Source organism: Thalassophryne amazonica, chromosome 15 (assembly GCF_902500255.1).
Source record: "Thalassophryne amazonica chromosome 15, fThaAma1.1, whole genome shotgun sequence".
Classification (NCBI taxonomy): domain Eukaryota; kingdom Metazoa; phylum Chordata; class Actinopteri; order Batrachoidiformes; family Batrachoididae; genus Thalassophryne; species Thalassophryne amazonica.
This window is the reverse complement of record NC_047117.1, coordinates 59,527,437-59,546,618: the sequence shown is the minus strand read 5'-3', so window position 1 is coordinate 59,546,618 and position 19,182 is coordinate 59,527,437. Positions and strand designations below refer to the sequence as shown.

The 19,182-nt window shown below is 41.6% G+C and overlaps 1 protein-coding gene across 2 annotated transcripts in view; it reads left to right on the top strand.

Annotated features, from left to right (window-relative positions):
- Window positions 1-19,182, top strand: part of LOC117525718 (alpha-1,6-mannosylglycoprotein 6-beta-N-acetylglucosaminyltransferase B-like) — a 473,200-nt gene that overhangs the window by 411,734 nt on the left and 42,284 nt on the right. The window contains exons 10-11 of one of the 2 annotated variants that reach the window (XM_034187646.1): window positions 7,071-7,207; window positions 15,011-15,141. In XM_034187646.1, the coding sequence (XP_034043537.1) occupies window positions 7,071-7,207; window positions 15,011-15,141 (268 nt within the window). The remainder of the gene's footprint in view (window positions 1-7,070; window positions 7,208-15,010; window positions 15,142-19,182) is intronic. The other variant, XM_034187647.1, reaches the window with a different exon arrangement.

The following is a 19,182-nucleotide window of genomic DNA, read 5'->3' as shown; positions in this document are numbered from 1 at the left end:
CAAGTGTGAAAATGCTCAATGTCCTTGTAATAATATTCAAATTAAAAAAGAGGCTTATTTCCAGTTGAACTCCTTCTTCAGCTACATACAGTTCTAAATCAAATCAATTTTATTTATATAGCGCCAAATCACAACAAACAGTTGCCCCAAGGCGCTTTATATTGTAAGGCAAAGTCATACAATAATTACGGAAAAACCCCAACTGTCAAAACGACCCCCTGTGAGCAAGCACTTGGCGACAGTGGGAAGGAAAAACTCCCTTTTAACAGGAAGAAACCTCCAGCAGAACCAGGCTCAGGGAGGGGCAGTCTTCTGCTGGGACTGGTTGGGGCTGAGGGGAGAGAATCAGGAAAAAGACATGCTGTGGAGGGGAGCAGAGATCAATCACTAAAGATTAAATGCAGAGTGGTGCAAACAGAGCAAAAAGAGAAAGAAACACTCAGTGCATCATGGGAACCCCCAGCAGTCTAAGTCTATAGCAGCATAACTAAGGGATGGTTCAGGGTCACCTGATCCAGCCCTAACTATAAGCTTTAGCAAAAAGGAAAGTTTTAAGCCTAATCTTAAAAGTAGAGAGGGTATATGTCTCCCTGATCCAAATTGGGAGCTGGTTCCAGAGGAGAGGAGCCTGAAAGCTGAAGGCTCTGCCTCCCATTCTACTCTTACAAACCCTAGGAACTACAAGTAAGCCTGCAGTCTGAGTGCGAAGCGCTCTATTGGGGTGATATGGTACTATGAGGTCCCTAAGATAAGATGGGACCTGATTATTCAAAACCTTATAAGTAAGAAGAAGAATTTTAAATTCTATTCTAGAATTAACAGGAAGCCAATGAAGAGAGGCCAATATGGGTGAGATATGCTCTCTCCTTCTAGTCCCTGTCAGTACTCTAGCTGCAGCATTTTGAATTAACTGAAGGCTTTTCAGGGAACTTTTAGGACAACCTGATAATAATGAATTACAATAGATAAAGATGGAAAGCAACACTGCAAAGTCTTAATGTATTTAATGGGCACATTTAAGGTGTATGACCACTTAATGTAACAGCAATTTGTCCCACTTAAAACTTCACACTCTAGACATGGTATGAACACCGCAAATGCTCACTGAAGCTCGCCAGTCGCTATTATGTCAGAAATATAATTTACACAGCCAAAAATAAAGTTGTCCATCATCAGACTGTGCATTTTGGAGCACAAAGGAAAATGAAGTGTGTTGTGGCCATTAAATGTTTTGCTCCTTAGATGGACGCGGTGTAATTGGTCTGTCTCACTGTTTGGTATAGACACATGCATACACACACACACACACACACACACACACACACACACACACACACACACACACACACACACACACACACACAGAGTAATCTGCTGAAAAAGCGTCTTAGAGGAAGTGGACTCGGCAGCCTTTCGCTCTTATTAATCCCCTTGAGCTCTCACAGTGGCATTGTTGGTTTTGTGCATTGGGGTGTGTAGTCGAGATAGTGTTACACACACGAGGAAATAAGGGCAAAATGCAGCCACACAACACACAGAGGATGTTGGTAAAATGATTTATTTTCCAGGCAGAATTGAATAACTCCAGGACAAATATGTAAATACACAGAGTGGACACGGGCATGACATCAGACAAGACAACAAAGACAAACTGAAAACATACTTAAAAAACCACGATTAATGAGATGATATGAGGTAGGTGCACTGTTTGTGAAACAGCTGTGTGAAGACAAGGACACAAGGTGAGGTGAACACCCACCAAAGAAACACAGAACGCAATTCATATGTGCCGCTGTCAAACAAAGAAGGTACAGGTGCAGATAACAGTGAAACTCAAACAGAAGCCAAGTGACAATGAGTAGAAAACTGAATACAACAGTGGTTAAAATGACACAAAACACGTGTGAAAGGACAGCTTTGAACAGAATCTGTGTTCATGTACAGTTGGAGGGTTTTTTTCTAGCGATGAGAGCCCATAGCTTTCTAATGCAGGGGTGAGCCACAAGGGGGCACTCAGGACTCTACAAGGATGTAGCGGCCTATTAAAGTTTATGGATTTGATGTAATGCTTATTGCATTACTGCATAATTAATATATTTGTGCCATAGGTGGAAGTAAAGACATTGTTTGTAAGTGTCCCTTCACACACATTGCGAAGTTTGGATGAAGTGCGCACCTAGTGCGCATGACGCAGGAATCGTATGCAAACCGTGTGAAATAAAACATATATCGCCGTGGCGACAAGCTGCAGCGAGCGAGCGTGCGTAGGGAGCGGACAGCCTGCCAGGTTGAAACAGACCATCAGATCAGAACACACAGCGGGCGATCTGACCGTCACATCACCCACGTGAGCTCTGTTCCACATGACACGGTGTCTGTGTTGTGGCGTGCCATCCACAAGACACGTGTTGCACAGAACACGTGTGCGGTCAACTGGACACGTAGATGTAGACATCAGAGCACACTGCTTCTCATTCATGTCAATTCATGACTGTATGTCTGTGACCATGGGTCATCTACAGATGAACAGACAGATCATATTTGTATTGCTCGCTTGATAAATGCAGTGTTTTTATATGATGTGTGATTTTTTTTTTTTTTTGTAATACGTCCATGTCCTTCCTGCATCTTTCAAAGAACACTTCCGTAGCTCAGTGATAAAGTTGCTGACTGGTAATCAGAGCTTTTGGAAGGCGTGGGTTCACGTCCAGTAGGTGATATGTGCTTTGCTTTTTGTTCCACTTAAGCGGTGCGATGTGGTCCCGCAGTTACCGGCTGTTTTTTATTTATTTATTTATTTATTTGTTCCACATAAGCGGCACGATGTGGTGCACCTTGCAGTGTTCCTGTTCGAAAGACATCGTTGCGTGCACGAGCTCTCACACCGGGATAGTGCATGCCTGCCCTTTATCGCAATGTTTAGTGGTGCGCAAATTCAAACTGTTTCGCACTGTTTCACTGTATTTGTCCAAACGTCGTCCAAACTTTGCGCTATGTGTGAAGGGGCCTTTAGTTGGGTGCTTGTCTTTGCTTTCTATCCATTCCACAGTGGTTGTGTGCATTCTCTCTTTTAACATCTAGGTTACCTTTTCACCTGTAATACGTCTGCCACATGCTGAGTTCCCGAGATGGATGATAATTACTTAACTGAGAGATACAACGGAGTTTTAGGGTTTTGCACACTTATATTAAAACAACAAGTCTCTGAAGGTTGTTTAACAAGTCAACTTTTTGTAACACTACAGCTTAATTCCTTCATGTGATATCAAACAATTCATCCAGATTTCCCTGATTAAAATGGAGATTATCTGTATTTAAATAGTTCACCTCTTGCTGCCCATCTTTGCTCACTGTTAAAGATAAAATGCCATTGTTGCTACAGCAAATGATAAAAGTGGAATTTTTTTTTTACTTTTGACCGCAAGTGCAGTAACCGTGCTCCAGAGGTGGGTAAATTTGGCTCGAATGAATAAAAATCCTCCCACATATTTGTTCCATTCACCCATTTAACCAGCATATCCATGCATCAGCGGACCCAGGGCCAAGCGTCAGCCCACCTTCTTTTTTGAAGAAAGACGGATAAATGCCCACCCAAATTTCAATTATTTTTATTAAAGCTTATTAAATGCCAATCTAAAATTAATTTCATGACCCCAACACATCGGAAAAAGCAAAAAAAAAAGAAGAAAAAAAGCAAAGTTTTTCTCATCGCTTCCATATCTTACTTGTGACGGCGTCATCAGTGTTTGTTGGAAGTCTAATTCAACTTTATGTTGAATTGTGCTCTTATTTTGAAAGACTCTTGTGCAAGAAAAGAGGAAGTGTTCTAGGACAATGCATAGCTTTGTGAAAGTTAAGATGGAATTCTGTTGTGATGGTTTTTATATGAAATATTAAAATATGTGGTACTCTAGTTGGTTTTAAAAGATTTTATAAAATAATAAAATTTGTCGTTACAGTATGAACAAGTAAGTTTATTGATTTTGTACTATTACTTTTGGATTGTGATGAGAAATTTAAGTTCACTGATTAATTTCAAATGTTTGTGTTTTGTTCTTTTTGTATTTGTATTTGTTGTCATGAGTATATTTTCTTAAGGTAAAACGGGTAGGTGTATATAAGTTTTTGCTTGTGCCTACACCCTCTCAGTCACATTGGCTGACTGAGAAATCAGTTTTTTGTGCTGAGTTTTTTGTTTTGTTTTGTTTTTGTGTGCCAAAATAAATAAACTCATTCATTCATTCAGTTATGCTGTCGATGTGAGAAAGCATATTAACGTCCACTGGATGTCCACTGGCAAGCTACGAACAAAGACAGGATAAAAAAAAAACATCAGGAAATTCTCCGTCTGAGGTCCGCTCAAAGTATTGAGGATGTACACAACCTTCCAATGGACTCACAAAACAACAGCTGACATTAACTGAAAAGGAACACATTTAATGACTGGGAAAAGTACAAAAAACACACACAAATGGATGTTATTTCTGATGAAATCAGACATTTTACTGAAATAATTGTTCCAACAAACATAATTTTAGCCGTGTTCATTCACATAGAACACCCTGAGCCCTCTGGTGGGCAAATACAGTAAGTAGTTCACCTCTTGAGGCAGATAGATGAGCTAATCATTGAAATCACTTGTAAGTGCGCAAGAATACTCAACAAAAATATAAACGCAACGCTTTTGGTTTTGCTCCCATTTTGTATGAGATGAACTCAAAGATCTAAAACTTTTTCCACATACACAATACCACCATTTCCCTCAAATATTGTTCACAAACCAGACGAAATCTGTGATAGTGAGCACTTCTCCTTTGCTGAGATAATCCATCCCACCTCACAGGTGTGCCATATCAAGATGCTGATTAGACACCATGATTAGTGCACAGGTGTGCCTTAGACTGTCCACAATAAAAGGCCACTCTGAAAGGTGCAGTTTTGTTTTATTGGGGGGGGGGGGATACCAGTCAGTATCTGGTGTGACCACCATTTGCCTCATGCAGTGCAACACATCTCCTTCGCATCATCCGTGAAGAGAACACCTCTCCAACGTGCCAAACGCCAGCGAATGTGAGCATTTGACCACTCAATTCGGTTACGACGACGAACTGGAGTCAGGTCGAGATCCCGATGAGGACGACGAGCATGCAGATGAGCTTCCCTGAGACAGTTTCTGACTGTTTGTGTAGAAATTCTTTGGTTATGCAAACTGATTGTTCCAGCAGCTGTCCGAGTGGCTGGTCTCAGACGATCTTGGAGGTGAACATGCTGGATGTGGAGGTCCTGGGCTGGTGTGGTTACACGTGGTCTGCGGTTGTGAGGCTGGTTGGATGTACTGCCAAATTCTCTGAAACGCCTTTGGAGACGGCTTATGGTAGAGAAATGAACATTCAATACACAAGCAACAGCTCTGGTTGACATTCCTGCTGTCAGCATGCCAATTGCACGATCCCTCAAATCTTGCGACATCTGTGGCATTGTGCTGTGTGATAAAACTGCACCTTTCAGAGTGGCCTTTTATTGTGGGCAGTCTAAGGCACACCTGTGCACTAATCATGGTGTCTAATCAGCATCTTGATATGGCACACCTGTGAGGTGAGATGGATTATCTCAGCAAAGGAGAAGTGCTCACTATCACAGATTTAGACTGGTTTGTGAACAATATTTGAGGGAAATGGTGATATTGTGTATGTAGAAAAAGTTTTAGATCTTTGAGTTCATCTCATACAAAATGGGAGCAAAACCAAAAGTGTTGCGTTTATATTTTTGTTGAGTGTACAAACAATAGATGGCAGAACTTTTAGTCACTGAAGCTGAGACTACCCATCTCTGCTGTGCTGTCAGGCAACGATGGCAAAATTTTATGGCTTCTCATTGAAAACATTCTGGTTTACTGTCTGCTGCTACCACAAAACCCATTGCCTATGACTGGATAAACCAACCACTTTGTGACGTATTCCAAAGATTTGCATATTGGTTGGTTTAAAAGGAGGAGGACCACCTTACCTTTGTGAGTGTGACTCGGCCGTCACAGTTTTCTGGCTTGTGTATGAGCAGATTTTACAGCCACCCTCTGCAGAACGTTTCGTGAGCTTCAAGTGACTTGTAAATGGACTGCATTTATATAGCGCTTTTCCATCTGCATCCAACACTCAAAGCGCCATCCCGATGATAGGGTGCTGCCATACAAGGCGCTCACTACACACTGGGAGCAATAGGGGATTAAAGATTTTGCCCAAGGGCCCTTAGTGATTTTCCAGTCAGGCTGGGATTTGAACCGAGGATCTTCTGGTCTCAAGCCCAACGCCTTAACCACTAGATCATCACCTCCACTTGTAGTTTTTAAACTCTTACAATGTGTACGCAAGGTCTAAAAATGAGATAATTTATAATCCCCGTGTATGTAAGAGGCGGTAGTGTGTCGACATTTTCATCCACTCATGAACCGTTAAGTCATTCACAATTTTTTCCAGATGCAGCTGCTTGGCACTGCCATGTAACATGTCCCAGCAGAATCCCTTTTCTTTGTCATTCCCTTTCTTCATCGCTTCCTTTTTCTGTCCAAAATCCAACTCTTTACCTGTAAGAAAACTACGTATCATGACTGCATGTCACGTTGTATCACTGAGTTGCAAATCACTATGGCAACAGATGAGCATCAGCATCAAAAATGGTGGTGCCTTCCCTACGTGCAATGTAAAGCAGAGAGTCAGAGGTTCATTTGTCTTGATTGAACAGGAAAAATAGTAGGGTGCTCTTCAGCAAGGTCATTTATCCCCGAGTCCCTCCTGGTATGCATGTGAGTGCCATGCATGGCAGCACCCTGACTTTGGTATGTGAATGAGCGAATTAGATGGAAAATCACATTAGAAGTGTAGTTGTACATTCAATTTACACAAACATATCAAATGATTTTGAGGAATGATCTCAAAGGATTTTCAAGGAACTTGTGCACTCATTATAGTGCAGTCATGGTCAGGGTCCCAGCAGGCCCTTTGACCACATTAGCGCCAACCCTCAGTTCAACCCTTTAATCACTTTAATTTTGTGGTGTTTGTGTTTTGTCTTAGCAGATGCCATATCCGGGTGATTGACACATTTGGGACAGAACCAGCCTACAATCATGAAGAATATGCGACGCTTCATGGCTACCGCACCAACTGGGGTTACTGGAACCTCAATTCCAGGCAGTACATGACCATGTTCCGTAAGGACAACATCTCTCTCTTTACAACATTCTGGAACATTTTCAAAATGTTTTTCCATCTCTTGTCAGATAATACCCAGTCCACACATTAATTTAAACATAACATTGAATATTCCTAGGTTTTGAAAAAGCCTAGGCATGGACCCTGTAAAATGCAGTGAGTGAATGGAAAAATGAAGAAGTGTATCCCCTCCAGTTTGTTGAGACAAAAAACAATAAATGCTATTGTCTTTTACATCTGTAAATTTAAAGACCATATATCGAAGACAAACTGCAGTTTTTTCCACTTTATGCACACCTGACCCTATCATATCTCAGAAGTTAAGCAGACTATGTTCTGAGTAGTACCTGGCTGAGAGACTACTTAGGAACACCAGGAGCTGTTCACATGTTTCTTCATGTAGAACTGGACTTATCAGGAAGGGCAGTCACCATAAAACTTGTGCCAAATCCTCATGTGGCTCTATGGGCCCCCTCAAGTAACCAAGGCAAGTCAAAATTAAAAATCCATCCATCCATTCATTTTCTTCCGCTTTATCCGGAGTCGGGTCGCGGGAGCAGCAGCTCAAGCAAAGCCGCCCAGACCTCCCGATCCACACACACCTCCCCCAGCTCCTCCGGGGGAACCCCAAGGCGTTCCCAAGCCAGCCGAGAGATGTAGTCCCTCCAGCGTGTCCTGGGTCTTCCCCGGGGCCTCCTCCCAATGGGACATGCCCGGAACACCTCTCCAGCGAGGCATCCAGGGGGCATCCGAAAAGATGCCCGAGCCACCTCAACTGACTCCTTTCGACATGGAGGAGCAGAGGCTCGACTCTGAGCTCCTCCCAAGTGACCAAGCTCCTCACCCTATCTCTAAGGGAGCGCCCAGCCACCCTGCGGAGGAAACTCATCTCGGCCGCCTGTACTCACGATCTCGTTCTTTCGGTCATGAGCCAAATCTCATGACCATAGGTGAGGATCGGAACGTAGATCGATCGGTAAATCGAGAGCTTTGCCCCCCTACTCAGCTCTCTCTTCACCATGACGGTCCGATACAGCGACCGCATCACTGCAGTGGTTGCATTCTGAAACTCTATTAACACAGTTATACCTCCACACAAACCTACTAAAAGGATTTTGTATGAATACAACTGAAAAAAATGAAAGCTAGGAAATGGTCGAGTGAGTCAAGCATTGAATAAGGTTGAAATGTACTACATATGAGAAAAAATTCAGAGGTTACATTGTAAAACTCAAATAACATGGTCACATCTCCACACAACCCTGCAGAAAGGATTTTGTATAAATGTAGCCAAAGCAGACACTTCTTCCTTTGCTCTCTCGCTCTCTCTCAATATGTGTTTAGGTTTTGAAGTTTGAAGTTACATGTAGCTTGGAATAAGCTTGTCAGTTTCCTTTATTGCCAAAGCCTAGGTCTGGGGGCCACTGAGGCCACCAGACCTTGTAGAAAGTGTGAAATAGTTCGGCAGTTACAATATCTGTATTTTATAACTCAATAGAATAAAATTTAAAACATGGATATGTCAGATACTGAGGTTTTTACAAGCTCTAACACTTATTTAATGAGGATAAAATGATGGCAGTTTAATGGTTGTGCTTTCTCTGACAGGACTGGCTGCTTGTTCACATTGACGCAATCACTTTAATGCGGCTATTTTCAGCAACACCACACCTTCTCTAGCGTTCACTTCAAACTGAACTTTTTGTGATTGATGTAGCACAATATGTCTGATCTGCTGTTTTCAAAGCGTTTGTGCTTCTCTGCCTGAAGATGAGACCACTTTACTCTCCTCTGCTTGAACATTTACTGTCACTGAGCTACAGCTGGAGCTATCAATATGTCCAACTGCATAAGCTCACATTTCTGTACAAAATATTTATAACTGTCTCAGTCTCTATCAGCCTCTTCACACTTGCGAGAGAACAGACGGAAACATAATTTACAGCACCAGCTGGCAGTATAAAGCTATAAAAGGAACAGTTGGCAGTTACTGTGACTGTAGATGATGGTCTTTTGTATTATAATGCGATAAAATGATGAATATACTAGAGGTGAACTATGATTATTATTATGAACTAAAACTAATCTCATGGTATTTTTCCCTTTTTGGGCAGTGACAGAATTAATATCAGTATTATTTTTTCCCCCAAGTTTTTGGAGGAGAAGGATGTCCATAATCCTTGTTGTCCATAATGTACATAAAACAATTCTAATAATATGTGAAGTACATGGAATGCATCACTATCAATTGGAAGGCATGAGAAAGTGCTATGCGAGTCTCAGTAATGACTATAATAATAATTGTAATAATCTGGGGTGTATTTCTGTTACATGCAGTACTATGCAAATGTTTTGGGCACATTTAATGCATCATAAAACAATTAAAAGTTATGAAAACCTGTTAAATGTTCATAAATAATTTAAATGTGTGATGAATTTCAATTTTAATGATAGTGGATATGAAAAGTTGGTTCTACAAGTATTTAGTGTGATTTTTCGGTATATAATGCTCACCAGAGTATAAGTCGCAGGACCTCAAAAACATTTAGAAAAACGCGGTCTTAAAAGTATGAGTAATCATGTTTTGCAGTCATTTTAATACTGCATGATCATTTCCAACTGTTTGTGTGGTATTGTAGTGGCCAGTACACTTCCAAGAAATTATTATTGTTATTATTATTATTATTATGGAATAAAAATATAGCTCAAATAATCACTTTTATTGGAACTGATTTCGTGTTGACATATCAATAAAAAAGGGCATGTGGAGGCACATCAAACACTACTTTTATTGTAACTCTTGGTTGCCTAAAACCTTTGCACAGTGTTGTATATCACAATGCAGATGCACCAGATTTATTGTTGATTTCCAAATCACAACAAAGTTGTCTCAAGGCACTTCACACAAGTAAAGTCTATCCTTACCAACCCCCAGAGCAAGCACACAGGTGACAGGGGAAAAACTCCCTCTTATGATTTGAGGAAGAAACCTCAACCAGACCAGACTCAAATGGGCAACCCTCTGCTTGGGCCATGCTACCGACACAATTTACAAAATAATTCACAAAAGGAATATACAGGAAATGTTGCCAGTGCACAGGACAGGAGGGTTACAGAAACAGACACCACACCCATCTTTGGATGGAGCCACACTGCAAACAGAGAAAAAAAAAAAACAGAATCAAGTGGCAGAAAAACAACAAATATAGTATAATTTGTCAGCATTAAGCAACAAGAAAAACAGAATAAATACTAAGGTGATTGCCGGCCACTAGCCCTAATCTTCACTAACAGACCCAGAATTTAGATAAAATAAATTTAAAAGGGGAGAAAGCATAGAAACATACCATGCCAGTATGTTAGCCATACAAAAGAGAAAATAAATGCGTCTTAAGTCTGGACTTGAAATTCTCTACAGAATCTGACTGTTTTATTGATGCAGGGAGATCATTCCACAGAACAGGGGCATGATAAGAGAAAGCTCTGTGACCTGCAGACTTTTTATTCACCCTGGGGACACAAAGTAGGCCTGCACCCTGAGAACGCAAAGTCCGGGCCGGTACGTAGGGTTTAATTAGATCAACTAGTTAGGGAGGTGCCAGTCCTTGAACAATTTTATAAGCTAGTAGCAGAACCTCAAAATCTGGTCTCACAGGGACAGGAAGCCACTGAAGAGATGCCAAAATGGGTGTAATCTGGTCAAACTTTCAACTTGTAAACTGCGAGTGGCTGCATGCAAGTGCGCAAAGACAATGTCGAAATGTTCAAAATCTCTCATGCCACTTGCGTGAACTACACGTGAACATTGAACAATCTATTCAAAAAGTGTCACTGGAAGGCAATGCGTCAGCGCTGCACAGAGATGTTAAATCTAAAATGAACATAATTTTACAGATACTCATAAGAAGGAATGAAAATGCAACTGTTTTACCAAACCATTACAATATAAATATTAGTAATAATTACCTTTAATATGAATCTAAATGCAATCACCACCTCATGAAGCGCACAGGAACAGCTGCAGCCGTAAAAAAAATTACTCTGTGATTCTGGAAGAGATTAGAAGTGGTTTCATCAGCCAGGTTCTGAGGGCAAATGGTTAATCCGCTACGAAATAATTATTTTATATAACACAGCATCCAGTGGCACAAAGTGTGGCATCCAGCGGGACAAAGCGGGTCGCACTGGCAGAATGAATTGTGCGGCGGTGTGAGGGATAAATCCATGGAAGTGTCAAGGTGCCTTTAGTCTTTGTTGGTGTAATTAAAAAGTTTTTTTTTTTTCTGGCCTGGCATCCCTCCAGGCCTGTAGTATTATAGGGGAATATGATTTGTTATGGTGTGGAAAGTTTTCTGCAATCCATGTTGTTGCACTCTATCACACCGGTGATGACTATGACACCAGTATACAGCCCATGACAGAGTATATATATATATATATATATATACAACCCCTGGAAAAAATTATGGAATCACCGGCCTCGGAGGATGTTCATTCAGTTGTTTTAATTTTGTAGAAAAAAAGAAGATCACAGACATGACACAAAACTAAAGTCATTTCAAATGGCAACTTTCTGGCTTTAAGAAACACTATAAGAAATCAGGAAAAAAAATTGTGGCAGTCAGTAACGGTTACTTTTTTAGACCAAGCAGAGGGGAAAAAAATATGGAATCACTCAATTCTGAGGAAAAAATTATGAAATCATGAAAAACAAAAGAACGCTCCAACACATCACTAGTATTTTGTTGCACCACCTCTGGCTTTTATAACAGCTTGCAGTCTCTGAGGCATGGACGTAATGAGTGACAAACAGTACTCTTCATCAATCTGGCTCCAACTTTCTCTGATTGCTGTTGCCAGATCAGCTTTGCAGATTGGAGCCTTGTCATGAACCATTTTCTTCAACTTCCACCAAAGATTTTCAATTGGATTAAGATCCAGACTATTTGCAGGCCATGACATTGACCCTATGTGTCTTTTTGCAAGGAATGTTTTCACAGTTTTTGCTCTATGACAAGATGCATTATCATCTTGAAAAATGATTTCATCATCCCCAAACATCCTTTCAATTGATGGGATAAGAAAAGTGTCCAAAATATCAATGTAAACTTGTGCATTTATTGATGATGTAATGACAGCCATCTCCCCAGTGCCTTTACCTGACATGCAGCCCCATATCATCAATGACTGTGGAAATTTACATGTTCTCTTCAGGCAGTCATCTTCATAAATCTCATTGGAACGGCACCAACACTTGCCCAATGCAGATTCGAGATTCATCACTGAATATGACTTTCATCCAGTCATCCACAGTCCACAATTGCTTTTCCTTAGCCCATTGTAACCTTGTTTTTTTCTGTTTAGGTGTTAATGATGGCTTTCATTTAGCTTTTCTGTATGTAAATCCCATTTCCTTTAGGCGGTTTCTTACAGTTCGGTCACAGACGTTGACTCCAGTTTCCTCCCATTCGTTCCTCATTTGTTTTGTTGTGCATTTTCGATTTTTGAGTCATATTGCTTTAAGTTTTCTGTCTTGACGCTTTGATGTCTTCCTTGGTCTACCAGTATGTTTGCCTTTAACAACCTTCCCATGTTGTTTGTATTTGGTCCAGAGTTTAGACACAGCTGACTGTGAACAACCAACATCTTTTGCAACATTGCGTGATGATTTACCCTCTTTTAAGAGTTTGATAATCCTCTCCTTTGTTTCAATTGACATCTCTCGTGTTGGAGCCATGATTCATGTCAGTCTGCTTGGTGCAACAGCTCTCCAAGGTGTGATCACTCCTTTTTAGATGCAGACTAACGAGTAGATCTGATGTGATGCAGGTGTTAGTTTTGGGGATGAAAATTTACAGGGTGATTCCATAATTTATTCCTCAGAATTGAGTGAGTCCATATTTTTTTCCCTCTGCTTGGTCTAAAAAAGTAACCGTTACTGACTGCCACAATTATTTTTCCTGATTTCTTATAGTGTTTCTTAAAGCCAGGAAGTTGCCATTTGAAATGACTTTAGTTTTGTGTCATGTCTGTGATCTGCTTTTATTCTACAAAATTAAACAACTGAATAAACATCCTCCGAGGCCGGTGATTCCATAATTATTGCCAGGGGTTGTGTATATATATATATATATATATATATATATATATATATATATATATATATATATATGTGTATAATATACACAAGGTCTATTAGAAAAGTATCCGACCTTTTGCCGGGGAAAAAAACTGGCTTACCTGGAGGGTTGGAAACCTAATCACCCTCGATGTACACTTCTCCCAGCGGTGTCGCCACTGTTGGAAGCATTCCAAAAACACCTCTTTTGGGATGGTGCGCAGCTCTGCCATTGTTGCAGCCATGATGTCCTCCCTCATCTCAAAGCGCATTCCTTTTAATGATCTTTTAATTTTTGGGAACAGCCAGAAGTCGCAAGGGGCCATGTCAGGAGAGTATGGAGCCTTTGGAGCCACAGGAGTTTGGTTTTTAGACAAATAAGTCCGAATCAAGTTGGAGGAATGAGCTGGAGCATTGTCGTGGTGGAGGCGCCAATTTCCTGTGGCCCACAACTCCGGTCTCTTGCACCGTACAGCTTCACAGAGGCGACGGAGGACATCCCTGTAATACTCCTTCGTTACTGTTTGACCCTGTGGTGCGTACTCGTGGTGTACCACACCGCAGGAATAAAAAAAAAACAGTCAGCATTACCTTCACGTTGCTGCGCACTTGGCGCGCCGCCTTCGGTGGTGGCGACGTGGAATGCTTCCACTGTGACGACTGGAATTTCATTTCCGGGTCGTACCTGTACACCCAGGACTCATCGCCGGTGATAATAGTGTCCATAAAGCTGGGATCACTTTGTGTGGAGTCCAGCATGTCCTGTGAGACTTCCACACGGAGGTGCTTTTGCTCTGCTGTCAGCAACCTCGGCACGAACTTCACAGCCACTCGCTTCATGGCCAAATCTTCTGTAACAATGGAATGTGCCGAAAAAGTACTGATGTCCACTTCGTCCGCAATTTCTTGGATGGTCACTCGACGGTCCCGCATCACCACAGCGTTCACTTTGGAAATGATCTCGTCATTTCGGCACATCGATGGTCGGCCAGAGCGCAGCACGCTCTCCACCGTTACGCGTCCATCTTTAAATCAGTTGTACCACTCCTTAATCTGTGTGGTGCCCATAGCTTCATCCCCGAAAGCCGTCTTTATCTTTCGAATGGTTTCCACTTGGCTGTCGCCAAGTTTCTGGCAAAATTTGATGCAGTAGTGCTGCTCCAATCGTTCCGCCATTTTCCTTGCAAGAAAAATCCGCCGAACGCACAGGACCACTCCTCACACAAAGGCTGCTCACAGGCGAATGACGCAGCTGACAGGCGGGACAAAACTCACGCATGCGCGCTAAGGTTCAAGGTTGGCTGATGCAATCTCATGTGACTCAGATCCATAAAGTTTTTTAAAAAAATAAAAAGGTTGTTTTTTTTCTAATAGACCTCGTATATATATATATATATATATATATACATACTTACCTATTGATAGTACTTGTAAAAGTTAAAACACATTTGCTCTGCCAGTCTTTGTCAGTTAACAGCAGCTGGCTCTGTCATAGTCTTAATTTGTAATCACATGGGCGTCGCCAGTAAACTCAAGAAAAAATCGTGTTCTTTTTCAGTCCTTGTTTTCTGCCTCTCACTCACACTCATTCTGTTTGTCTCTCCTGTCTTTACTTTCTCTCATTTCCTTCACTATGTGCGCACACACATTGCACATGCACATACATTCCTGCACACACATGCAGCTCACACACCTGACAACTCATTCATGGGCTTCGTTTCGGAGGAACTGAACGAAACTGAGAAGAGAAGCATCCAACAGAACAAAGTCAACAACATGGCTGTCGTCTACGGGAAGGAAGCCAGCATGTGGAAGGTAAGAACGACAAATCGCACACATCAAAACGGAACAGTTAAGATTGTTATTGGTTCCCAGAGAACAATTCCTGTTTTTGCTGTGTGCTTGTGAGACTTGGACACTAACCAATGATCTAAAGCAACAACTGGATGTCTTTGGTACCATATCTTATCAGAGAATTGTTGGATATCTCTGACTGCGTCCAACAATTGGTTTGGGAGACTCAGATGAGAAATGCCTGTTGCTTTGTGAGGGAACGTCAGGTATGACACTTTGGCCAAGGGGCCACATTTCTCTGGACATAATGCAGCACTCAGGTGCCTCTATGTTGAGGACCCCAGCAGCTTGAGAAGGCCAAGAGGACACCCATTTTTCACCTGGCTGCAGTAGATAGAAGGTTACTTCAAGAGGTACGATTGGTCTGATTGTACAGTCTCATTCCAAAATGGATGGATTTTTTTCACTCAAAATTCTGCACACAATACCCCATAATGACAATGTGAAAAAGTTTTCCTTTTTATTTTTATTAGATTTTTTTGTGAATTTATTATAAATAAAAATCAAAGAAATCACATGTACATAAGTATTCACGGTCTTTACCATGAAGCTCAAAATTGAGTTCAAGTGCATCCTGTTTCCACTAATCATCCTTGAGTTGTTTCTACAGCTTAATTGGAGTGCACCTGGGGTTAAATTCAGTTAATTGGACATGATTTGGAAAGACCCACACCTGTCCACATACAGTGACGAAAATAAGTATTTGAACACCCTGCGGTTTTGCAAGGTCTCCCACATAGAAATCATGGAGGGGTCTGAAATTTTCATCTTGGGTGCATGTCCACTGTGAGAGACATAATCTAAAAAAATAAAAAAAAATCCGGAAATCGCAATGTATGATTTTTTAAATAATTTATTTGTATGTTACTGCTGCAAATAAGTATTTGCAGCAGTAACATAACACCTGCCATTCAGCAAGAATTCTGGCTCACACAGACCTGTTAATTTTTCTTTAAGAAGCCCTCTTATTCTGCACTCTTTACCTGTATTAATTGCACGTTTGAACTTTTTACCTGTATAAAAGACACCTGTTCACACACAATCATCAATCGCACTCCAACCTGTCCACCATAGCAAGACCAAAGAGCTGTCTAAGGACACCAGGGACAAAACTGTAGACCTGCACAAGGCTGGGATGGACTACAGGACAACAGGCAAGCAGCGTGGCAGAAGACAACAACTGTTATGATTATTTATTAGAAAGTGGAAAAAACAAGATGACAGTCAATCTCCCTTGGTCTGGGATTCCATGCAAGATCTCACTTTGTGGGGTAAGGATGGTTCTGAGAAAGCTCAGAACTACACAGGAGGACCTGGTCAATGACCTGAAGAGAGCTGGGACCACAGTCACAAAGATTACATTAGTAACACATGATGCTGTCATGGTTTAAAATCCTGCAGGGCAGCAAGGTCCCCCTGCTCAAACCAGCACATGTCCAGGCCCGTTTGAAGTTCACCAGTGACCATCTGGATGATCCAGAGGAGGCATGGGAGAAGGTCATGTGGTCAGATGAGACCAGAATAGAGCTTTTTGGAAAAACTCCACTTACCATGTTTAGAGGATGAGAACAACCCCAAGAAAACCATCATACTCTGCGGGTGCTCTTCTGCAAAGGGGACAGGACGACTGCACCGTATTGAAGGGAGGATGGATGGGGTCATGTATTGCGAGATTTTGGCAAACAACCTCCTTTCCTCAGTAAGAGCATTGAAGATGGGTCATGGCTGGGTCTTCCAGCATGACACTGACCCCAAACACACAGCCAGGGCAACTAAGGAGGGGCTCCATAAGAAGCATTTCAAGGTCCTGGAGTGGCCTGGCCAGTCTCCAGACCTGAACTCAATAAAAAATCTTTGGAGGGAGCTGAAACTCCAAAGCAGAAAGTTCTAGAGAAGATCTGTATGGAGGAGTGGACCAAAATCCCTGCTGCAGTGTGTGCAAACCTGGTGAAAAACTACATGAAACGTTTGACCTCTGTAAATGCAAACAAAGGCTACTGTACCAAATATTAACACTGATTTTCACAGGTGTTCAAATACTTATTTGCAGCAGTAACATACAAATAAATTATTAAAAAAATCATACATTGTGATTTGCAGATTTTTTTTTTTTTTTAAGATTATTTCTCTCACAGTGGACATGCACCTAAGAGGAAAATTTCAGACCCCTCCATGATTTCTAAGTGGGAGAACATGCAAAATCGCAGGGTGTTCAAATACTTATTTTCCTCACTGTATACATATGCTTACAAACCTGACCTGACCCACAATGGACAAAATGAGTTTGCATATATCAGTATATCAGCATATTAATTATCTGCAAAAGTCTGGCATCATGCACCCTTTAAATAATATAGTTTAAATACTACAATTTGCTTCCACATCTTGACGTACTGATTCCTTTATCTATGTTACTGCGACTTGTTGCTGTTGTAATTTAACATGGACTGTGTTTTACATGATTTGGCTCATTCAACTTTAATACTTCTGTTCATATAGTTCAGTGTGCAGTAGTTCAGTGTCATGAAAACATGATTACTTTATATTTTCGTGTACAATGAATGTAAATAGTTTTTGTCCTTTGCTACTAAAAGGTGTGGTGACAGACACCTTCATTCATCTCTTGTAAAAATAAGCCAACTACTTTATTTTTCCTTTTGGTCATGAAAACATTGATGAGTTTAATGCTACCTGGAGTTGTAGAAAAGGATGCACAGGTGTGGAGTGAGTCCATCTTTGTCTGAGCACAATCACTAAAGTGGAGTGCTGTGATAATAGCAAGGCAATCAATATTCAATTTAGTAAAATCATTTCAATGAATGCATGAGTTGACAAATTATGACTTCCAAAAGAGGTGTAATAGAAAATACTGTATACCTCCAGCCTACACAGCCCTTACTACTCCTGCCTATGGTACACAGTGTTTCCAAAAAGTATTCACAGTGCTTCACTTCTTCCAGAATTTATGTTACAGCCTTATTCCAAAATAGAGTCAATTCATTTTCCCCAAAAAAGTCTGCTCACAACACCCCATAATGACAACATTTTTGAGTATAATGCCACAAGCTTGGTGCACATATCTTTGGGCAGTTTTGCCCATTCCTCTTTGCAGAACCTCTCAAGCTCCATCAGGTTGGATGGGGAGTGTCGGTGCACAGCCATTTTCAGATCTCTCCAGAGATGTTCAATCAGATTCAGGTCTGGGCTCTGGCTGGGCCACTCAAGGACATTCACAGAGTTGTCCAGAAGTCACTCCTTTGCTATCTTTGCTGTGTGCTGAGGGTCATTGTCCTGCTGAAAGATGAACTGTCGCCACAGTCTGAGGTCAAGAGTGCTCTGGAGCAGGTTTTCTTCCAGGATGTCTCTGTACATTGCTGCCTTCATATTTCCCCCAATCCTGACTCGCCTCCCAGTTCCTGCTGCTGAAAAACATCCCCACAGCATGATGCTGCCACCACCATGCTTCACTGTAGGGATGGTGCCTGGTTTCCTCCAAATATGATGCCTGGCATTCACAGCAAAGAGTTCAAGACCATACAGGCCTGATTGGTGGATTGCTGCAGAGATGTTGCCTTTCTGGAAGGTTCTCCTCTCTCCACAGAGGACTGCTGTATTCTGGCAAAGTGACCATCGGGTTCTTGGTCACCTCCCTGACTAAGGCCCCGGATCGATCGTTTAGATGGGCAGCCAGCTCTAGGATGAGTCCCGGTGGATCTGAACTTCTTCCAGATGATGGAGGCCACTGTGCTCATTGGGACCGTCAAAGCAGCAGAAATGTTTCTGTACCCTTCCTCAGATATATGCATTGAGACAATCCTGTGTCAGAGGTGTACAGACAATTCCTTTGAATTCATGCTTGGTTTGTGCTCTGACATGCACTGTCAACTGTGGGACCTCATATGTAGACAGGTGTGTGACTTTCCAAATCATGTACAATCACCTGAATTTACTGCAGGTGGACTCCAATTAAGATGTAGAAACATCTGAAGGATGATCAGTGGA